General features: G+C 42.3%; 1 protein-coding gene across 2 annotated transcripts; it reads left to right on the top strand.

Annotated features, from left to right (window-relative positions):
• Window positions 1-1924: 1924 nt before the first annotated feature.
• LOC121583005 (hyaluronan and proteoglycan link protein 3) lies at window positions 1925-23997 on the top strand. 2 transcript variants are annotated; one of them, XM_041899216.2, is made up of 8 exons: window positions 1925-2193; window positions 4708-4848; window positions 5139-5361; window positions 6595-6740; window positions 7144-7446; window positions 11007-11285; window positions 21381-21683; window positions 22781-23997. In XM_041899216.2, coding segments are annotated over exons 1-8 (1686 nt in total). In that variant the 5' UTR covers window positions 1925-2192; the 3' UTR covers window positions 23071-23997. The 2 variants fall into 2 exon arrangements, with proteins under 2 accessions (XP_041755150.2, XP_041755151.2); XM_041899217.2 differs by lacking the exon at window positions 1925-2193 and adding an exon at window positions 2248-2824.
• Window positions 23998-24837: the final 840 nt, after the last annotated feature.

Below are 24837 nucleotides of genomic sequence, written 5' to 3'. Positions count from 1 at the left end.
GACCCCTGAGGGATTTCTGTTGTGGGTCAGACCGGTCAGACCATAGTCATGTCTGTGTCTCTCCCATCCAAACATTCCCTGGCTGCGTCCCAAATGGCACCCATCTAAATATGGCTCTGGTCAAAAGTAGTGCACTATATAGGGAATAAGGTGCCATTTGGGACGGGGCGCCTAAGTCCCAATACAGGACTCTCCTAGCTGGGCAATAGACTGGTGTTTATGATAGTAATTACACCCTCATCTCCCTGCTATTCACACAGGCTGGTATGTCTAGCCCCCTGGCCAAGGCTTTCAACTACACTCTATGACTATATGTTATCACTGTGTGTGTGTGTGTGTGTGTGTGTGTGTGTGTGTGTGTGTGTGTGTGTGTGTGTGTGTGTGTGTGTGTGTGTGTGTGTGTGTGTTTTACTATCCTTGTGGGGACCAGGAGATCTTAGTCACAAAATGTTACATCAAACTAAGATGTTTGGTGCAGTATTTCTCAATGAAAACATGTGAATGAAAACAAGTCGTCTCTCGTTGAATGACACTTAACTGAAGATCCCTACCGTTGACCAATGACTGATGAAGGGCCACATCGGCTTGACTCGAGAAAAAACTATGTGCACGAATGGCCGAAAAAACCCTTGCTGAAGACCAAAACGAACAAAAACGTCACAAAATGTCATTATAATGTACAGTGCCTTCAGAAAGTATTAATTCCCTTTACTTATTCCACAATTTGTTGTGTTACAGCCTGAATTCAAAATTGATTAAATTGATTTTTTCCTCACCCATCTACACATAATACCCCATATTGACAAAGTGAAAACATGTTTTTAGAAATGTTTGCTAATTTATTGAAAATGAAATACAGAAATATCTCATTTACATAAGTATTCACACCGCTGAGTCAATATTTTGTAGAAGCACCTTTGGCGGCGATTACAGCTTTGAGTCGTCTTGGGTATGTCTGTATCAGCTTTGCACATCTGGACTTGGGGATTTGTTCCTTGCAGATTTTCTCAAACTCTGTTAAATTAGATGGGGAGCGGCGGTGAACAGCAATCTTCAAGTCTTTCCACAGATTTTCAATGGGATTCAAGTCTGGGCTTTGGCTGGGCCACTCAAGGACTTTCACATTCTTGTTCTGAAGCAATTCCAGCATTGCTTTGGCTGTATGCTTGGGGTCATTGGGCGGCAGGTAGCTTAGTGGGTAAGAGTGTTATGCCAGTAACCGAAAGGTTCCCCAGATATTTGCCTCATCACAATTCTATCAAGGAGATCTACGGACAGTTCCTTTGACTTCATGGTATAGTTTCTGCTCTGACATGCACTGTCAACTGTGGGACCTTATGTAGACTGCTGTGTTTTTTTCTAAATTATGTCCAAACAATTGAATTGGCCACAGGTGGACTCCAATCAAGTTGTAGTGATGTCTCAAGGATGATCAATGGAAATTGGATGCACCTGAGCTCAATTTGGAGTGTCATAGCAAAGGGGTGTGAATACTTATGTAAATTAGATATTTCTGTATTTCATTTTCAATAAATTTGATAACATTTCTAAAACCATGTTTTCACTTTGTCATAATGGGGTATTGTGTGTAGATGGGTGAAAAAATCAGGCTGTAACACAACAAAATGTGGAATAAGTCATGAATACTTTCTGAAGGCACTGTATGCACAAAGTGTTTCCGAACTGTTTCAGAAGGGAATGCCTAAAGGGTTAGGGAAAATAGGATTTTGAATGGGAATCACTTGTTTGGTCCTCACAAGGATATTAAAACAAACGTGTGTGTGTGTGTGTTTGGCAAGAGGGGTGACAGAGAGTGTGTGTGCGCCTGCGTGTGTATATGCGTGCATGTATGTCTATGTGCACACACACACGTGTGTGGACACAGTGCAAGTGCACCGTAAAAGCAAAGGTTGCGCCCAGAAACAACAGTGTCCAGCTGGAGTGCTCCATGCATCTCGGATGACTAACATCTGCTTTTCAGTGTGTATTTAGGATAGATGGATCAGAAGAGAGCATAACCCTCTCTGTCTTCTCTTTCTGCAAGCTGAAAACCAACCATCTACTCCCCCAACAGCTGGCCAAGATGAGCTCATTTGTTATGGTTGGTGTTGTGATAGAAGATAGGGATTCTGTAATGACGGCTGTAAGAGAGAGGGGCCCCATAACTACACAGCAGGCAGAAGTCGACAGAAAGTAAGTAAAACAAGCTTGCATTTTGGGATCTGATGGGGTGCAACAGTTGAGCTAAACTCAGGAGGCATTTATAAGTTATATTCTTCAATCAATAGGTATATGTAATTAATTTAAAAGTAAAAAAAAATGCATGTAGCAATCGCAGAATGCCCCTTTAATTAGAGACTGGAGAAAGTGACTCAATTCATGCAGTGTATTAGAGCATATCCATCATTATTTCTGCTGACCTGGCAATTATGCATTGGCTCCGTTTATAATGAAAGCAAATGGTCATATTTGGAACGGTGGATCGGTTTTCGTTCGTTTTTAATAAATTCACACAACAGTAAATTATTACTCAAGGTTTTTGGGAGACCTTGTAGATTATTTTCATGTATATTTTTGAAGCCAAGTGCTTGGATATGGTTTTTGCGTCATCATTGCGGTCAGAATCCACAGTGTCAATGTAACCACAGGCGGGTACCTTTTCTGAAGACCGTCCAAGAACTCCGCATACGTACACATCTTTTTTTCTGCTGAACATCCATAAGAAGGAGCTGCATCTCTCCCTTTCCTTTGATATAATATTTTGGGGCTTAATAAAAAACTCGAAGAAAAGTCAGGCGGCATTGTACCAGCTAGTTGTGAAACTGTAAGTAAATAATAATCACCACATGAAGAATATCATAAAACAAATGACAGATTAACGGAATCAGGTTGAAAACGATTATTCTGATTCAGGTTGATAAATTGTATTACTAGAATCGTCGCTACATTATGTATGTTGATAAGTTGTATTACTGGAATCGTTGCTATGTGTAATTAATAAAATATGTAAGCTACTATCTTTTCTAAAGTTTTGAAAACACTGGCATGTGATGATGAAAGAGTTTCCCACACATGCCAGGTGTGCAGAACAGCAGGCAGTATCATATTCCTTACCACCTTTCTGGAAGATTGACTTTTACGGTGCATATAGCCTCCATAGGCTTCTATATTATAGTCAAAGACTATTATAATCAAGAAGTCTAATTGAGATGTTGATTCAAACCACATGTATTGTTGCCTATTGAATATTTTGAGTACTGTTCCAAATGTGTAATTTCTTTATAATCTGTAAAACACAAAATACATTAATGACTTAATAGCTTAATAACCTACAAACACAACAACCCCTACCCTCCACCCCATGGCAACCCTTCTCAGAGAAATTAACAGGAAAAAGAGACTATAGACAGTAAATTAAATTGCCTTTCAGATCTAGTATTCAGGGCAGAGAACTGCAGTAAAATGTTTTAGATCGATTTTATTGTATTATGCCTTTAGTTCCCGTATTCACCCTGATTAACTAGACTGTATTTGGGTCAGAAGCACTGATATCTGGAGCAAGAGCACAGACAAATTATTGCTAAATTAAGATTTTGTTTTCATACCAGCCTTTGACTAGGAGCCAAAGTTTAGGTACTAAATATACACTACCAGTCAAAAGTTTGGACACACCTACTCATTCAAGGGTTTTTCTTAATTTTTTACTATTTCTTACATTGTAGAATAATAGTGAAGACATCAGACCCATGAAATAACGCATATCATGTAGTAACCAAAGAAATCAAAATATATTTTATATTTGAGATTCTTCAAATAGCCACCCTTTGCTTTATGACAGCGTTGCACACTTTTATTTTTTATTTTTATCTACAACCATTGTAATGCTCACACAGTGACATAAACTTCTAATTTCTTCTTAAATCTGATTTGAGTTGCAGATTTTCCATATAAAACATGATATGATACTGCCACCCATTGGCAGTTTATAGCTATGACTACTGTTTAGATGCAAGTGGAATTTAACAGAATTAGGGCTTGGGAAATAGGCCAGCAGCAGGGGAGAGAGAGGCTAGGGGGGTGTGGTGCTAACTGGGATCCTTGGGTTCCCATTGAAGTTGACATTTAAAATGGTTAAGGTAAGGGTTAAGGTTAGGGTTATGGTTAGGTAAGGTTTATGGTTAGGGTAAGGTTAGGGGTTACGTTTAGGGTTAGGGTTTAGAGTAGGGAGGTCCTAAGGATCTCGGATAGCACTAGCTGTGGCGAAAGGGCAGGGGGCTGAAATTGGGGTCAGTCAAAGTCAGTGGTTCCCACACCCTTTACAGCTGTTAAGGTTTTTTCTTAGACCCACCACATTATCTAAAGCAATGTGTCCAAACAGGCCCCAACCCAGAGGGAATTAGCTGTGACCCTCCTCTGGGTCCCACCCCACCATATGGGAACCATTGGGAAGGGGGTCCAGTCAAAGACACCATACCAACTCCATTTCTGTACCTTCTCCCTGTATTGGGCACTGGTTCGCTCCCACTCAAGGATTTAAAATAATTCAAATGATGGTTGAATTGGCTGAATAGATGTCAGTCCTTTTATATCCATGAGGGAAGTGAACAAGTGCCCACTTCGGGGAGAAGGGAGAGTATTATAATTAGGCTAAAGACACTATAGTCGTACCCCAGAGCCTTATAGTTGTTTGTATCCTCTATCATTCAGTGACCAGGATGATGGTGGCTCACCCTCGCCCCCTGTTGGTGATGTTGCTGCAGCTGCTCCTCTCCTGCTTGCCCACCCTCGGCTACTCCTCCAACAGATTCTTCTACCAAGACATTCTCAACGGAAATGGCAATGGAGAGAGTAGGAGCATACACTTATGTTTTATGAATGAAGAGTTGAAAATGAGTACATGCCTTAGGTAGGGGCAATGCATCCACCTCCCATGTAACATACATCTAAATGTTTGTAATTGAAAACGACAATGAGCCTTTCTTATTGAACAAGTCCAGGTAGTTCCTCCCTTTTTCAGTCCCTTGGTGCCTAATGAACACGACCCATAAATGGCTTATCAATTCAACATCTCAGAGGAGGTTGCACAGACCCAAATGAAGTCGGACTAACTGCTGTTTCGTGTGTATTCTCCCTTCTAGTCCACTTTAACGGTGTAAAGCTCCACGTGGACTCCTCCCAGCCCTCTGTGTTCGCTTTCCGGGGGAGTAACGCCACCCTATCCTGCCGATACTGGTACGAGCCAGAGTTGAGCTCCCCCAGGAGGGTGCGGGTGAAGTGGTCGTGGCTGCCCGTCGTGGGGGGCCATGAGACGGACGTTCTGGTGGCCATTGGGCCCCGCATTCACAGCTTTGGGGATTTCAGGTACTCTAGCTATTCTTGATGCAGACCCATTCATTCTAAAACCATATGATCATTTGTGTTTATTGAGTGTTTGTGTTTCTATTTCCATACTGTATTTCTTAAGCTCCTGCCTTAGATTTTGATACTTTATATTTCTATACTGTATTTCTTAAGCTCCTGCCTTAGATTTTGATACTTTATATTTCCATACTGTATTTCTTAAGCTCCTGCCTTAGATTTTGATACTTTATATTTCCATACTGTATTTCTTAAGCTCCTGCCTTAGATTTTGATACTTTATATTTCCATACTGTATTTCTTAAGCTCCTGCCTTAGATTTTGATACTTTATATTTCCATACTGTATTTCTTAAGCTCCTGCCTTAGATTTTGATACTTTATATTTCTATACTGTATTTCTTAAGCTCCTGCCTTAGATTTGGATACTTTATATTTCTATACTGTATTTCTTAAGCTCCTGCCTTAGATTTTGATACTTTATATTTCTATACTGTATTTCTTATGCGTCCCACCTTTAATTGTTATAATTTCCATACTTGTATTTCTTTTGCTCCTGCCTTAGATTTTGATGCTTTTTCCATACTGTAATTCTTAGGCTCCTGCCGTAAAGACCTTTATATTTCCATACTGTAATATAATATAGCTTAGCTCACTTCCGAGTGGAAATACTCAATTGTCATACTTGAGTAAGTAAAGCTTTCTTAATAGACTCTATTAAAATGTATCTAAGCCCCTGAAATTGATACTTCTGTAAATGTCCAAATGTATCTGTCTTAAATGTCATAAGATTAATTATAATACTTTATCATTTCCATATATTAATCAATCTGCCTTAGATTCTGATACTTTATATTTACATACTGCCCTCCTGCCTTAGACTCAGATACTTTAATTTCCAACTGTATTTCTTAAGCTCCAGCCACAGATTTTGTTACTTTATATTGTTTCCATTTTAACTTAAGCTCCTGCCTTAGCATTTCGATTCAACTTTCATTATGTTATATACATGTATTTCTTTAGCTCCTGACTTAGTGAGTTATACAGATGCTCCCATACTGTAGTACTTCAAGATTTTGATACTTTATATTTCCACTGATTCTTAGCTCCTGCCTTAGATTTTGATACTTTATATTTCTATACTGTATTTCTAGAGTTCTAGAGTTTGCCTGCACAAAAATGTTTATACATCTGTTGAACACATTGAAGATAACAAAGTCATCTATTTATCTCTCAGGAACCGGGTGCGTCTCAGAGAGGACTCGCCAGGAGATGCTTCGCTGGTCATGACTGAACTCCAGCTCAATGACACGGGACGTTACCGCTGTGAGGTCATCGACGGGCTGGAGGACGAGAGCGCCACCGTCAACCTCGAGCTACGAGGTAAACTATATTATAGTGCCGTGTAACAACTTCATTTGTGAGTATCATCCAGTCCCTCCCATCACGACTGTAATCACACACATTAAAGGCGCAATCTGCAATATTTACAGCTATTATGTGGTCATTTAAATGAATGATATATTATATAGCCTACCCATTGATTCTTGAAAAATATAATGTATGTGCTTAGTACTGTTCAACTGCCTTACCCCATCTTATTGATCTCATGTACTGTCATGCACTACATCTATAGTTCCCTCTATGAATTTAAGTGTTACATTGGTCCAGCCCCATCCCTCAGCTTTAACTAAGTTAGGCTAACCAAGTAAGGCTGCTGTTTGGCTGACAAACAAATGAAGGATTGTGCCTTTAAAGTCATTACATATCCCTTGCTCCCCTCCAGGTGTGGTGTTTCCCTACCAGCCTCCTCACGGCCGCTACAACCTGACCTACCATGATGCCCAGCAAGTCTGTTGGGAGCAGGACTCCACTCTAGCCACATTCGAGCAGCTGTTCCAGGCCTGGGAGGAGGGTCTGGACTGGTGCAACGCAGGCTGGCTGGCTGACGGGACAGTGCAGTACCCCATCACCAAGCCCCGGAGCCCCTGTGGGGGGCTGGGCCTCGCCCCCGGGGTTAGGAGCTACGGTAGACGCCACCGCCACCTCCACCGATACGACGTCTTCTGTTTCTCCTCCTCCCTCCGAGGTGAGACACACTACACAGGCACACACACCATACAGGTACACACACTACACAGGCACACACACCATACAGGCACACACACTACACAGGCACACACACTATACAGGCACACACACTATACAGGCACACACACTATACAGGTACACACACTATACAGGCACACACACTATACAGGTACACACACTACACAGGCACACACACTATACAGGTACACACACTACACAGGCACACACACCATACAGGTACACACACTACACAGGCACACACACTATACAGGTACACACACTATACAGACACACACACTATACAGGTACACACACTATACAGGCACACACACTATACAGGCACACACACTATACAGGCACACACACTATACAGGCACACACACTATACAGGTACACACACTACACAGGTACACACACCATACAGGCACACACACTATACAGGCACACACACTATACAGGTACACACACCATACAGGCACACACACTATACAGGCACACACACTATACAGGTACACACACTATACAGGCACACACACTATACAGGCACACACACTATACAGGTACACACACTATACAGGCACACACTATACAGGCACACACACTATACAGGTACACACACTATACAGGCACACACACTATACAGGTACACACACTATACAGGTACACACATTATACAGGTACACACACTACACAGGTACACACACTACACAGGCACACACATTATACAGGTACACACACTACACAGGTACACACACTATACAGGTACACACTACACAGGTACACACTACACAGGCACAGATATAGAGATAGTTTACCCTACAACTAGAGTCAAGCACAGTACATTCCAGTGCCTTGCAAAATATTAATCCCCCTTGGCATTTGTCCTATTTTGTGGCATTACAACCTTTTAATAACGGAAAAGTGGTGCATGCACATGTATTCACCCCCTTTACTATGAAGCCCTTAAATAAGATCTGGTGCAACCAATTACCTTCATAAGTCACATAATTAGTTAAATAAAGTCCACATGTGTGCAATCTAAGTGTCACATGATCTGTCACATGATCTCAGTATATATACACCTGTTCTGAAAGGCCCCAGAGTCTGCAACACCACTAAGCAAGGGGAACCACCAAGCAAGCGGCACCATGAAGACCAAGGAGCTCTCCAAACAGGTCAGGGACAAAGTTGTGGAGAAGTACAGATCAGGGTTGGGTTATAAAAAAATATCAGAAACTTTGAACATCCCACGGAGCACCATTAAATCCATTATTTAAAAAATGGAAAGAATATGGCACCACAACAAACCTGCCAAGAGAGGGCCGCCCAACAAAACTCACGGACCAGGCAAGGAGGGCATTAATCAGAGAGGCAACAAAGAGACCAAAGATAACCCTGAAGGAGCCGCTCGGAGATTGGAGTTTGTCCATGGACCACTTTAAGCCGTACACTCCACAGAGCTGGGCTTTACGGAAGAGTGGCCATTGCTTAAAAAAAAAAATAAGCACACATGTTTGGTGTTCTCCGAAAGGCATTTGGGAGACTCCCCAAACATATGGAAGAAGGTACTCTGGTCAGATGAGACTACAATTGAGCTTTTTGGCCATCAAGGAAAACGCAATGTCTGGCGCAAACCCAACACCTCTCATCACCCCAAGAACACCATCCCCACAGTCTTTTTCAGTCTTCCAGAGATTTGAGACTGGGACGGAGGTTCACCTTCCAGCAGGACAATGACCCTAAGCATACTGCTAAAGCAACACTTGAGTGGTTTAAGGGGAAATATTTAAATGTCTTGGAATGGCCTAGTCAAAGCCCAGACCTCAATCCAATTGAGAATATGTGGTATGACTTAAAGATTGCTGTACACCAGCGGAACCCATCCAACTTGAAGGAGCTGGAGCAGTTTTGCCTTGAAGAGTGGGCAAAAATCCCAGTGGCTAGATGTGCCAAGCTTATAGAGACATACCCCAAGAGACTTGCAGCTGTAAATGCTGCAAAAGGTGGCTCTACAAAGTATTTGGGGGGGTGAATAGTTATGCACGCTCAAGTTTTCTGTTTTTTTCTCTTACTTCTTGTTTGTTTCACAATAAAACATATTTTGCATCTTCAAAGTGGTAGGCATGTTGTGTAAATCAAATGATACAACCCCCCCCAAAAAATCAATTTTATTTCCAGGTTGTAAGGCAACAAAATAGGAAAAATGCCAAGGGGGGTGAATACTTTCACAAGCCACTCTATTGTGTACTGTCACGCCCTGACTCAGGGGACGTTTATTTGTTGAGTCAGGGTGTGTATATTCCGTGTTGTGTTGTTTCTATGGTGTAGTATCTGGTATGTCTATTTCTATGCTGGCCGGGGTGGTTCCCAATCAGAGGCAGCTGTCGCTCGTTGTCTCTGATTGGGGACCATACTTAGGTAGCCTTTTGGCACCTGTTAGTTGTGGGATCTTGTTCCGTATAGGTTTGTTGTGTGTACCTTAAGACTTCACGTATTGTTTGTTTGTTGTTTTGTCGTGTTTGCACAGTTGTAATGAACATGTACGCTTATCACGCTGCGCCTTGGTCCGTCTCGTCTGTAAACGATCGTGACAGATGATCCCACCAAACGAGGACCAAGCAGCGTGTTCAGGAGCAGACAGCCTGGACCTGGGAGGAGATCCTGGACGGGAAGGGATCCTGGACTTGGGAGGAGATTCAGGCCGGAATGGATCGCCGTCCTTGGGAGGAGACAGTGGAGGCGCGCTATAGAGAGGAGCAGCGGCAACGCAGAAGGTGCCGGCCGAGGAGGAAGCCCGAGAGACAGCCCCAATAATTTTTTTTGAGGGGGCTAAAAGGGTGGTTGGCGGAGCCTAGTGTTAGAGCAGAGCCAACTCCCCGTACTCACGCAAGGAAGCGTGTGACTGGGCAGGCTGTCCGGGAAGGAGAGGGGAAGCAGCGCGCCGAGGTCCAGACCAAACCAGGGGCGCAACAGGGAGGTGGAGAGAAAGTGGTGGTCACGCCCGGAGCCGGATCCGCCTCCGAGGCGGAATGCCTACCCGGCCCCTACCCTGTTATGTTTATGTGGCGCGGTCGGAGTCCGCACCTTTGGGCGGGGGTACTGTCACGCCCTGACTCAGGGGACATTTATTTGTTGAGTCAGGGTGTGTATATTCCGTGTTGTGTTGTTTCTATGGTGTAGTATCTGGTATGTCTATTTCTATGTTGGCCGGGGTGGTTCCCAATCAGAGGCAGCTGTCGCTCGTTGTCTCTTAGGTAGCCTTTTGGCACCTGTTAGTTGTGGGATCTTGTTCCGTATAGGTTTGTTGTGTGTACCTTAAGACTTCACGTATCGTTTGTTTGTTATTTTGTCGTGTTTGCACAGTTGTAATAAACATGTACGCTTATCACGCTGCGCCTTGGTCCGTCTCGTCCGTAAACGATCGTGACATGTACATTCTGTTATATGCATTTGAAGACATCTGCAATTGACTCCTACTGTAACTTTAATTTTGTGGTGAACTTTCAGTGAATTGATCACCTTATACACCTCTGGTCTCTGCCATGTCCTCTTCTCCAGGGAAGGTCTACTACCTCCAGCACCCCCACAAGCTCAACCTCACTGAGGCCCAGCAGGCGTGCTTCGACGACGGGGCCCAGATAGCCAAGGTGGGCCAGCTCTACGCCGCCTGGAGGTTCATGGGCCTGGACCGCTGTGACGCCGGATGGCTCGCTGACGGGAGCCTGCGCTACCCCATCACCAACCCCCGCCGCAACTGTGGCCCCATGGAACCAGGGGTGCGCAGCTTTGGGTTTGCCCCACCACACCACAAGCACGGAGTGTACTGCTACAGTGCAGGTACGCGGTGCATCTGATATACGTGGTAAAAGTACATACTACCCTTAGGTCATACCATTTACATCTCTCGTAGTAGGTAGGGGAACAAACCAAAATCCACAAATGAATAGGTTGTTGACACGCATAGAAATTCAAGATGCTATGGTGAGAAGGCTGTGTTATGATGTAAAGTGGTGGTATGGTGTGTGAGGGCCTCTACTGTGGTCAAGGCTTGACAAAAAATAATAATACTGGGATACGATGCCCTGTTGGTTATGTTTCAGGGTTATAGTTATAGTAATTTTCCCACGGGGGGCCAGTATAAAAAAATAATAAAAAATGTATTCACTAACTGTAAGTCGCTCTGGATAAGAGCGTCTGCTAAATGACTTAAATGTAAATGTAAATGATAGTCCTCCCTAGTCTGTCAGCCTCCCTTGTGATTTAGACAAGCAGGTTAGCAACACCATGGTGAACAACATGAGTGTTCCACACAGGGTTAGCCACTCACTGTAACAAAAGGTACATTTTGTTCAATGACTTCTCCCTGGATTGGGATGTCCTTGCTCTTTATGTTAAAGGGTATATTTTTTTACAGATTTTTTACCTCATATCCATTATATCTAGCACCATAACAGTCTACAAATGTGAAAATGGCACGTTTCTATGTTTTGTAGTCAAAAAGATGGAAGAAAAGGTTGTAAGAAAATTACTCCCAGTGATGTCATCTGTAATTTTCAAATATACAATGACTTTCCAGTCTTCGAAAATCATTGTTTTAATTTGAAAATGACATCAACGGGGGTAATTTCCTCAGAACCTTTTCTCCTAACTTGTTGACTACAAAAACATTTTCACATATGCAGACACTGGTATGGTGCTGGATGTAATATATGCTGGATGATATGAGGTTAAACTGTGAAGTGTTCCTTGAATTACTCTGACTGATCCTCTAATGTCATGTATGAATATTATACTTAATAATAATAATAATTTTATAATATTAATATTTTTGACCAATAATTCTGGACCCACCTAAATCTTGCTGTAGCCTATAATGTGATCCATCACTAAGTATGAATGAACCTGTATTTAAACTCTGACCTCAGCTTCAACTGCAATATTATACATATTGTTATTTATACTTCATGTATTGTATTTATCTACTGTACTCTCTTTGTAAACATATTTGTGTATGACATAGGAGCTGAGCTCAGAATTAATAACTAATTAATTGATTATCAAAGAAAACCAGTTCTGTGATGATTTATAAGCTGTTATTATGTTTATCTCGAAAGCAAGTACTTATCTTTCATACTGTATGGCCTGTACCTCACTTGGTTGGTTGGTTTGATTATGTAGGTGGTGGGTTTTAACATGGTTTTAGATGATAACAGACACATATACTAACTTATTTTTGTAAAATAAATAGTCAACATTTTGATTAATGTGTTAATGATTTTGCTTACTTTGGAGGCATGCTTGGTTTGTTTGTGTTTTTATAACATTCAGTTCAATTCAAACATTAATTAAATCTTTGCACATGTACCAGGCTTCACTGTGCTGCGTAGCAGTGTTGCTTCCTCGCTCACAACATCCTTACCAGTACTTGATCTTGTGCCCTCTGCCTCGCCAACACACGTGCCCACCCTGCCTGACAACGTACTAACCAGTTGCGCCACTAAAAAAATATCAAATTCAATGGCACTATTGGCGACATTTCAAGCTGCGGATTGAGTTTACAGCATGATCTTATCTCCGTTACACTGGTGGGAGGAGCTATAGGAGGACGGGCTCATTGTAATGTCTGACTCACACACAACCCTAACAATTTCTGGGTCTGAAACCTTTGTGGAATGTTATGTTTTACTGTTCTCCTTACATGAAAGTGTCCCGTTTTTTGTGAGTTTCGGCAATGTTTCATTTATGTCAATGAGCACATCACCAGATTATAATTAGCATGTTTTGCCGTGAAGTTTTTAACAGGTTCAGAAAAACATAAAGGCTGGGATTCAATCCATTCATGGGTTATGTCTATTGGGCATATGTTAAGGCAAAGTTCCCTCGTTCGCGAAGACCCCATTCACGGTAAACACTGCATATGTCGGCTCAATAAGAAATTGCCTTTAAAAAGCACCTATGCCTATTACCCAGGATAGGATCCTGGTCTAACACTTAGTGTCCTGCTCTACTTCTGCCTCCATCTGTTCAAGCATTGCAACACTGCTATTAACAACATTGAATACATGATTACACTGCGGCTGTGCATCTTCACTCATACGCTACTCACTTTTCAATGTTAACTCCCCCGGGATTTGAATTTGCAACCTCAAATAAAACAGAATTGTATTTGTCACATAATCTGAATACAACAGGTGTAGACCTTAACGTGAAATGCTTACTTACGGGCCCTTAACAAACAATGCAGAGTTTTAAAAAAGTAAGTAAGAAACATTTGCTCAATAAACTAAAGGAACAATAGTAACACAATAAAAGAACAATAACAAGGCTGTATACAAGGGGTATCGGTACCGAGTCAATGTGCAGGGGTACGGGGTAGTTGAAGTAATTGAGGTAATATGTACATGTAGCTAGGGGTAAAGTGACTACACATAGATAATAAACAGAGAGCAGTAGCAGCGTATGTGAAGTGTGTGTGTGTGGGGGGGGGGGGACAAGAAGTCCCCACAAGAATAGTAAACCAAGAGAAAAATGACCAACTGGGGACATTTTGTTGGTCCTCACGAGGTCACATGCTATTTCTAGGGAGTGTATGTTTAAGGTTAGAATTAGTGTTAGGGTTAGAATTAGGGTTAGGGTTAGGAGATCGGGATAGTTTTAGGTTTAGGATTAAGGTTAGGTTTTTGAGTTAGGGTTAAGGTTAAGGTTAAGGTTAAGGTTAGGGTTAGGGTAAGGGTACGGGTACGGGTTAGGGTTAGGTTTAGGGTTAGTGGTTAGGGAAAATAGTATTTTCAATGGAACTGAATTGTATGTCCCCACAAGGTTAGCTGTACAAGATTGTGTGTGTGTGTGTTGGAGTGTCAGTGTAGTAGTATGTGTGAGTGTGAGGTTAGAGTCTTGGCCGGGAGTGCGTTGATGTTTCTGCAGTGCCACCAGGTCTTCAGCTTCAGACCTGGTTTGTGTTTGAATTCTTCAATCTTGATTATTCTCTTGAACTAAATAATGTTCTCATGAGCTGGGAATTTTGTTTGAAATGTCAGATAAAGAATCTGTGGCTGATACTGTTATCACACTTCTGCATACATAGTTTTTTGTGTACAGGAAATGCTATTATCATGCACATATGAGCTAGTAACATAGCATAGCGTATGTTGTATAACATAATAGATGAGCATAGCTATTCATAGTTGGCATTCACTGGTTGAGGTTGAAACACCTTTTGAGTGTAATGGAGTTCACTGGTGACAATGACATAAATATGTTCATCACAACATTCGGACAGGAGCTATAATCCAGTTATAACGCTTTTTCAAATGTTATATATGTGTATATACAGTTGAAGTCGGATGTTTACATACACCTTAGCCAAATAAATTTAAACTCAGTTTTTCACAATTCCTGACATTTAATCCTAGTAAAGATTCACTGTCTTAGGTCAGTCAGGATCACCACTTAATTTTAAGAATGTGAAATGTCAGAATAATAGTAGAGAGAATGATTTATTTCAGCTTTTATTTATTTCATCACATTCCCAGTGGGTCAGAAGTTTACATACACTCAATTTGTATTTGGTAGCATTGCCTTTAAATTGTTTAACTTGGGTCAAACGTTTCGGGTAGCCTTCTACAAGCTTCCCACAATAAGTTGGGTGAATTCTGGCCCATTCCTCCTGACAGAGCTGGTGTAACTGAGTCAGGTTTGTAGGCCTCCTTGCTCACACACGCTTTTTCAGTACTGCCCACACATTTTCTATAGGATTGAGGTCAGGGATTTGTGATGGCCACTCCAATACCTTGACTTTGTTGTCCTTAAGCCATTTTGCCACAACTTTGGAAGTATGCTTGGGGTCATTGTCCATTTGGAAGACCCATTTGCGACCAAGCTTTAACTTCCTGACTGATGTCTTGAGATGTTGCTTCAATATATCCACATAATTGTCCTTCCTCATGATGCCATCTATTTTGTGAAGTGCACCAGTCCCTCCTGCAGCAAAGCACCCCCACAGCATGATGCTGCCACCCCCGTGCTTCACGGTTGGGATGGTGTTCTTCGGCTTGCAAGCATCCCCCTTTTTCCTCCAAACATACAATGGTCATTATGGCCAATCAGTTCTATTTTTGTTTCATCAGACCAGAGGACATTTCTCCAAAAAGTACGATCTTTGTCCCCATGTGCAGTTGCAAACCGTAGTCTGGCTTTTTTATGGCGGTTTTGGAGCAGTGGCTTCTTCCTTGCTGAGCGGCCTTTCAGGTTATGTCGATATAAGACTCTTTTTACTGTGGATATAGATACTTTTGTACCTGTTTCCTCCAGCATCTTCACAAGGTCCTTTGCTGTTGTTCTGGGATTTATTTATTTTGATTTTCCCATGATGTCAAGCAAATGGGAACTGCGTTTGAAGGTAGGCCTTGAAATAAATCCACAGGTACACCTCCAATTGACTCAAATGATGTCAATTAGCCTATCAGAAGCTTCTAAAGCCATGACATCATTTTCTGGAATTTTCCAAGCTGTTTAAAAGCACAGTCAACTTAGTGTATGTAAACTTCTGACCCACTGGAATTGTAATATAGTGAATTATAAGTGAAATAATAATAATAATAATAATAATCTGTCTGTAAACAATTGTTGGAAAAATTACTTGTGTCATGCACAAAGTAGATGTCCTAACTGACTTGCCAAAACTATAGTTTGTTAACAAGAAATTTGTGGAGTGGTTGAAAAACAGGTTTTAATGACTCCAACCTAAGTGTATGTAAACCTCAGACTTCAACTGTACACTAAAATAAAAAAAAGGGAACACTAAAATAACACATCCTAGATCTGAATGAATGAAATAATCTCATTAAATACTTTTTTCTTTACATAGTTGAATGTGCTGACAACAAAATCACACAAAAATTATCAATGGAAATCAAATGTATCAACCCATGGAGGTCTGGATTTGGAGTCACCCTCAAAATTAAAGTGGAAAACCACACTACAGGCTGATCCAACTTTGATGTAATGTCCTTAAAACAAGTCAAAATGAGGCTCAGTAGTGTGTGTGGCCTCCACGTGCCTGTATGACCTCCCTACAACGCCTGGGCATGCTCCTGATGAGGTGGCGGATGGTCTTGTCGTATCGGGTGAATGGTGGCCATTATTGCTGTCAACAAAGAGTCCGTTCAAGCTGCATCGTGTTAGAGGCTTTTATTAAAATCACGAGGTTACAGCATAAGTACAGACCCGCGGTATCCGGAGAACGGCACCTCAGATTGCCATGGCCGCTCTGACTTTCTTCTTCGTTTAACCCCTATTTATAAACAATGAAGCTCCCTCTTCTGGCCAATCACCAGTCTCCCCTGTCTACAACCCACTTCCTGTCTGTTGTACATGACATTACACTAAAACATATACTAACGTAAACAACAGTCTCCTGAGGGATCTCCTCCCAGACCTGGACTAAAGCATCCACCAACTCCTGGAGAGTCTGTGGTGCAACGTGGCGTTGGTGGATGGAGCGAGACATGATGTCCCAGATGTGCTCAATTGGATTCAGGTCTGGGGAACGGGCGGGCCAGTCCATAGCATCAATGCCTTCCTCTTGCAGGAACTGCTGACACACTCCAGCCACATGAGGTCTAGCATTGTCTTGCATTAGGAGGAACCCAGGGCCAACCGCACCAGCATATGGTCTCACAAGGGGTCTGAGGATCTCATCTCGGTACCTAATGGCAGTCAGGCTACCTCTGGCGAGCACATGGAGGGCTGTGCGGCCCCCCAAAGAAATGCCACCCCACACCAGCAGGCAGCAGAACGTTCTCCACGGCGTCTCCAGACTCTGTCACGTCTGTCACGTGCTCAGTATGAACCTGCTTTAATCTGTGAAGAGCACAGGGCGCCAGTGGCGAATTTGCCAATCTTGGTGTTCTCTGGCAAATGCCAAACGTCCTGCACGGTGTTGGGCTGTAAGCACAACCCCGACCTGTGGACGTCGGGCTCTCATACCACCCTCATGGAGTCTGTTTCTGATCGTTTGAGCAGACACATGCACATTTGTGGCCTGCTGGAGGTCATTTTGCAGGGCTCTGGCAGTGCTCCTGCTGCTCCTCCTTGCACAAAGGCGGAGGTAGCAGTCCTGCTGCTGGGTTGTTGCCCTCCTACAGCCTCCTCCACGTCTCCTGATGTACTGGCCTGTCTCCTGGTAGCGCCTCCATGCTCTGGACGCTACGCTGACAGACACAGCAAACCTTCTTGCCACAGCTCGCATTGATGTGCCGTCCTGGATGAGCTGCACTACCTGAGCCACTTGTGTGGGTTGTAGACTCCGTCTCATGCTACCACTAGAGTGAAAGCACCGCCAGCATTCAAAAGTGACCAAAACATCAGCCAGGAAGCATAGGAACTGAGAAGTGGTCTGTGGTCACCACCTGCAAAACCAGTCCTTTATTGGGGGTGTCTTGCTAATTCCCTATAATTTCCACCTGTTGTCTATTCCATTTGCACAACAGCATGTGAAATGTATTGTCAATCAGTGTTGCTTCCTAAGTGGACAGTTTGATTTCACAGAAGTGTGATTGACTTGGAGTTACATTGTGTTGTTTAAGTGTTCCCTTTATTTTTTTGAGCAGTGTATATACATACAGTTGAAGTCGGAAGTTAAAGCTTGGTCGCAAATGGGTCTTCCAAATGGACAATGACCCCAAGCATACTACCAAAGTTGTGGCAAAATGGCTTAAGGACAACAAAGTCAAGGTATTGGAGTGGCCATCACAAAGCCCTGACCTCAATCCTATAGAAAATGTGTGGGCAGAACTGAAAAAGCGTGTGCGAGCAAGGAGGCCTACAAACCTGACTCAGTTACACCAGCTCTGTCAGGAGGAATGGGCCAAAATTCACCCAACTTATTGTGGGAAGCTTGTGGAAGGCTACCTGAAACGTTTGACCCAAGTTAAACAATTTAAAGGCAATGCTACCAAATACTAATTGAGTGTATGTAAACTTCTGACCCACTGGGAATGTGATGAAAGAAATCAAAGCTGAAATAAATCATTCTCTCTACTATTATTCTGACATTTCACATTCTTAAAATAAAGTGGTGATCCTAACTGACCTGAGACAGGGCATTTTTACTACGATTAAATGTCAGGAATTGTGAAAAACTGAGTTTAAATGTATTTGGCTAAGGTGTATGTAAACTTCCGACTTCACCTGTATATATATATATAAACAGTACCAGTCAAAAGTTTCACTGTTTTGGTTACTACATGATTCCATTTGTGTTATTTCATAGTTTTGATGTCTTCACTATTATTCTACAATGTAGAATATAGTAAAAATAAAGAAAAACACTTGAATGAGTAGGTGTGTCCAAACTTTTGACTGGTAGTGCATATGTATGTGTATATATGTATATGTGTCTTTATTACTTGAATTCAGGCTAATTTGAACCGTTTTCTATGGCAATAGTTTGGTCTGTACCCCAGTTCCAGAATGTTATTTGAAAACCCTGGATAAGTATCAATGGTGGTGTTCATGCCTGACCACATACTGTAGGAGACGCATGCCAGATCTCGCCTGGATAGGTGTTTAACAGATGAGCTAACCAGATCAAATGATATAGCTTAACAAAATGTGACGTTTCATGCCGTTCACGTGGGGATGTAAAAATCTGCTGTTGGCGCCTATTCAAATTAGCCCACGCTTGCCTTGTTAAATCTTGTTCGTTCTCTTACACTAAATACCATGACTGTTTTCTCATTAGCTGGGAATGTTTGAAATGTCCAATAATTTTGCTGATATCGATATCAACCTACTCCAAATCCTTTAGAAATGTACATTTTTGTGTGCATGGTATGCTATTAGCATGCTAACACTCATTAAGACAGACTGATAGCATAGCTAGCCATCGCAATCATTCACTGGTTGAAGTTGAAGTTACTTTGATTGTAATGGAGTTGACTGGTGACTATGACATGGATGTATATTCATTCATTCACAACATTTGGACAGGAGCTATAATGCAGTTATAACACAATATATTTTTTTTATTATGTGTGTCGTTATTGCTTGAATTCAGGGTAAGTTTAACTGTTTTTTCAATGTGGAAAGATTGATGCATACCGCAGTTCCGGAATTTCAGTTGAAACTCCCAGATCAGTAGTGATAAGCCATAGGGCGCGTTCTATTGGTAAGGCTAAAGCAACTGACTGTAGACGAAAGTTGACGAGTGAAGTCGTGGGAGGTGCATCTGCTCAGCCGAAAGTCAGACGCTGTTATGATTTTCCAACAGCAAGGCTCAGATCAACATGGCAGTGTTGCCATTGTTTATAAAAGTTTTCTTTATAATGTCGAAATTAACATGTCTCCAACCCCCGTATCATACATTCACAAACTGAAATCGTATGTGTATCCATTGTACAATCAATTAGTGAGGGAGAGCCTCAAATAACCCCTTCATTTGTAAACAGTGCATTCTGAAAGTATTCAGAGCTCCTTCCTTTTTCCACATTTTGTTACGTTACAGACATATTCTAAAATTGATTAAATAAAACATTTTCCTCATCAATATACACACAATACACCATAATGACAAAGTGAAAAGAGGTTTTCAGACATCTTTGCACATTTATTAAAGATAAAAAACAGAAATACCTTATTTCCATAAGTATTCAGACCATTTGCTATGAGACTCGAAATTGAGCTCAGGTGCATCCTGTTTCCATTGATCATCCTTGAGATGTTTCTACAACTTAATTGGAGTCCACCTGTGGTAAATTCAATTGATTGGACATGATTTGGAAAGGCACACACCTGTCTATATAAGGTCCCACAGTTGACAGTGCATGTCAGAGCAAAAACCAAGCCATGAGTTCAAAGGAATTGTCTGTATAGCTCCGAGACAGGATTGTGTCCAGGCACAGATCTGGGGAAGGGTACCAAAAAATGTCTGCAGCATGGAAGGTCCCCAAGAACACAGTGGCCTCCATCATTCTTAAATGGAAGAAGTTTGGAACCACCAAGACTCTTCCTAGAGCTGGCCAAACTGAGCAATCTGAGGGAGAAGGGCATTGGTCAGGGAGGTGACCAAGAACCCGATGGTCACTCTGACAGAGCTCCATAGTTCCTCTGTGGAGATGGGAGAATCTTCCAGAAGGAAAACATCTCTGTAGCACTCCACCAATCAGGCCTTAATGGCAGAGTGGCCAGACGGAAGCCACTCCTCAGTAAAAGGCACATGACAGCCCCCTTGGAGTTTGCCAAAAGGCACCTAAAGGACTCTCAGACCATGAAAGATGAACAGAGCAAAGTACAGAGAGATCCTTGATGAAAACCTGCTCCAGAGCGTTCAGGACCTCAGACTGGGGCGAAGGTTCACCTTCCAACAGGACAACGATCCTAAGCACACAGCCAAGACAACGCAGGAGTGGCTTCGGGACAAACCTCTGAATGTCCTTGAGTGGCCCAGCCAGAGCCCGGACTTGAAACCAATCGAACATCTCTGGAAAGACCTAAAAATAGTTGTGCAGCGACGCTCCCCATCCAACCTGACAGAGCTTGAGTGGATCTGCAGAGAAGAATGGGAGAAACTTCCCAAATACACGTGTGTCAAGCTTGTAGCGTCATACCCAAAAAGACTTGAGGCTGTAATCGCTGCCAAAGGTACTTCAACAAAGTATTGAGTAAAGGGTCTGAATACATATGTAAATGTAATATACAACTGCCTTACCCCATCACAAACCCCAAATATAATGTTGTTTACGCTATTGTTTGTAAAGCTTCTAAACATGGTTAAAACTATCATTTAGATCTCATGGACTGTCTGCCTTTGCACCATGTGGTTAATTTTCTCCAGCCCTATCCCTCAGCTTTATTGCAATTCCAGTGGCAGGGCTGTTGTTTGGATGAATTACATTACAGTCATTGCATATCCCTTGCTCCCCTCCCCTCCAGTTGTGGTGTTTCCCTACCAGTCTCCTCACGGCCGCTACAACCTGACCTACCATGATGCCCAGCAAGTCTGCGAGGAGCAGGACTCCACTCTGGCCACCTTCGAGCAGCTGTTGCAGGCCTGGAAGGAGGGTCTGAACTGGTGCAACGCAGGCTGGCTGGCTGACGGGACAGTGCAGTACCCCATCACCAAGCCCCGAAGGCCCTGTGGGGGGCTGGGCCTCGTCCCCGGGGTTAGGAGTTATGGTAGACGCCACCGCCACCTCCACCGCTACGACGTCTTCTGCTCCTCCTCCCCCCTCCGAGGTGAGACACTTTTCTACTTCTGAACATTCCATGGGGAAGATACACACTGTGTAATTAGATTATACACTCTCAGATAAACACTGTGTAATCAGTTGATACAATCTCAGATAAACATGGTGTAATTAGATGAAACAATCTCAGATAAACACTGTGTAATTAAATGATACAATCTCAGATAAACACTGTGTAATTAGATTATTCAATCTCAGAAAAACACTGTAATTAGATGATACAATCTCAGATAAACACTGTGTAATTAGATGATACAATCTCAGATAAACACTGTGTAATTAGATGATACAATCTCAGATAAACACTATGTAATTAGATGATACACTCTCAGATTAACACTGTTTAATTAGATGACACACTCCTAGATAAACACTGTGTAATTAGATTATACACTTAAGCAGTAAGGCCCGAGGAGGTGTGGTATATTTACATTTACATTACATTTTAGTCATTTAGCAGACGCTCTTATCCAGAGCGACTTACAGTTAGTGAATGCATACATTATTTTTTTTCCTACCCCCTGTGGGAATCGAACCCACAACCCTGGCGTTGCAAACGCCATGGGACAAATACCACGGCTAAGGGCTGTTCTTAGGCACGACGCAACCCCCGAGGTGCCTTATTGCTATTATAAACTGGTTACCAATGTAATTAGAGCAGTAAAAATAAATGTTTTGTCATACCCGTGGTATAAGGTCTGATATACCACGACTGTCAGCCAATCAGCATTCAGGGCTCGAACCAGCCAGTTTATTATCTCAGATATACACTGTGTAATTAGATGTGTACACAATTAGAAAAAAGGGTTCCAAAAGGGTTCTTCGGCTGTCCCTGTAGGATAACTATTTTTAGTTCCAGGTAGAACCATTTTTGGTTCCACATAGAACCCTTTTGGGTTCCATGTCGAATCCTCTGTGGAAAGGGTTCTACATGGAACCCAACAGGGTTCTTCAAAGGGTTCTCCTATGTGGTCAGCCGAAGAACCCTTTAAGGTTCTAGATAACACCTTTTTTGCTAAGAGTGTAGCTTTAGATAAGCTAAGCTTGGATTTGGATGACAGTACAGTTTCCCATTCTCTTCTCCAGGGAAGGTCTACCACCTCCAGCACCCCCACAAGCTCAACCTCACTGAGGCCCAGCAGGCGTGCTTCGACGACGGGGCCCAGATAGCCAAGGTGGGCCAGCTCTACGCCGCCTGGAGGTTCATGGGCCTGGACCGCTGTGATGCCGGATGGCTCGCCGACGGGAGCCTGCGCTACCCCATCACCAACCCCAGCCGCAACTGTGGCCCCCTGGAACCAGGGGTGCGCAGCTTTGGGTTCCCCCCTCCATACCAGAAGCATGGGGTGTACTGCTACAGTGCAGGTATGCCGTAAATCTGATATATGTGAAAAATCTACATACCACCAATCTCACATCTCTTCTAATATGGTAACAGATCACAATCCACAAATGAATAGGTTTGTCTCATGTATAGAAATGTATAGGGTGCGAAGGTTGGGTTATGGTGTGAAGTTGTGGTATGGTTTGAGGATTTCTAATGTAGCTGGGGCATGCTAACAACAAATGGGAGAATTATCTATCTGTACTTAGTGGCTATACTATGTTAACTATGGTCCTCCTTGTGAGCAGCCTCCCTTGTGATTTACACCAGCAGGTTAGCAGCACCATGGTGAACATGCATGTCTCACACAGGGTCAACCACTCACTGCATCTAGCCTGTGGTCAATGAGATCAGGAACATTTGTCATAGTCCACCATTCAAGGACTTGAGATTTCCTTGCTCAGTTTTTTTGTTGTATTTGATAGGGACAGATATAATCGAGACATTGAATGAACAACAGTCAGATGCATTGCACCATCATACCTTAGCTAATTTCCAGTGGTTGTCCTCAGATTATCATTGAAGTACACTAATTAGTATTAAAACATCTACAAGTTACACAGTTCTTCTGATGTCATGAGCCAGATCTTTACTGTTGATAGATGTGTCACAGTGTTGTATTATAATATAATGTATGAATACTATACTTTCATTTTGGACCAATAATGGTCAAAAATTTTAGTACATTATGGACCCACCTAAATCTTGCTGTAGCCTATAATGTGATCTATCAGTAAGTGTGAACGAACCTGTAGTTCAACCCGGACCTCAGCTTCAACTGTAATATTATGCGTATTGTTAGTTAAACTTCATGTATGGTATGCATTTACTGTTCTCTCTTTGTAAACATTTTCCTGTACGACATAGGAGCTGATCTCAGCTGATATTTTTGTAAAATAAATTGTCTACCTTAAGAGGCTTTTGATTCATGTGTTAATGATTTTGCGAGGCATGCTTGGTTTGTTTGTGTTTTTAAAACCATTCAATTCAATCAAAAAATGTAATCCTTCACACACAATCCGCAAAGCCAAAGACAGAAAAGACTAAATCAACTGCTGGAAGAAAGCGACAAGTCACATCTGTGTTTGGGGAACAATGTCTAATATTGTAGTATAGAAAACTACTATAAACGACTTATTTATTTATATCCCTTCCTTGTTTTCCAACCATAGAGGGCAAACTTGCCAGTTTTTGCAAAACCTGTTTTTGCATGGGCAGCGCCATCATTAAAGGGTCAATCTGCAGTTGCTACATCAATTTTTTTACTATTTTAATTAATTGTAAATACCCATTGATTCATGAAGAATATAACTTATACAGTAGATGAGCTTAGTTCAACTGTCATACCCTATCAGAACCCAACATTTAAGATAGTTTTACTCCTTTGTTTGTAAACAATGTACATGTAAACAAACACTCAAAACATGGTTAAAACTATCATTTTGGTATCATGGATGGTCGGTCAGTCCTTGTATCCATAGCTCTGTCCATGAGTTTGCGAGTGGTTACATTTATCCAGCTCCATCCCTCAGCTGTTTACTAAATCAGTGGTGGGGTGGACGCTTTGTTATTGTTCAAACTGCAAATTGCCCCTTTAAGGTTTTCACTATTTTATAGAAGTAAACTGCGTGGGACTTCCCATGGGTTAATGAGGGATCACAGAATTCCATTTAGGTACACAGGAGGGATAAGCCAATGAATTATAGTCCTGAGCAAACATTCCAGCACTGCAGATGGAAGTAAATTACCTACCTTGGCT

The sequence above is a fragment of the Coregonus clupeaformis genome, unplaced genomic scaffold, assembly GCF_020615455.1.
Source record: "Coregonus clupeaformis isolate EN_2021a unplaced genomic scaffold, ASM2061545v1 scaf1225, whole genome shotgun sequence".
NCBI classification, from domain to species: Eukaryota; Metazoa; Chordata; class Actinopteri; order Salmoniformes; family Salmonidae; genus Coregonus; species Coregonus clupeaformis.
Note: the sequence above shows the minus strand (reverse complement) of the source record. Positions and strands in the feature narration are given on the sequence as shown.

Excerpts from the sequence above, each read along its gene's own strand:
- LOC121583005 (XM_041899216.2), top strand. Across the intron at positions 5,362-6,594 it reads CACAGCTTTGGGGATTTCAG|GAACCGGGTGCGTCTCAGAG; the intron begins GTACTCTAGCTA and ends TTTATCTCTCAG. Across the intron at positions 6,741-7,143 it reads CGTCAACCTCGAGCTACGAG|GTGTGGTGTTTCCCTACCAG; the intron begins GTAAACTATATT and ends GCTCCCCTCCAG.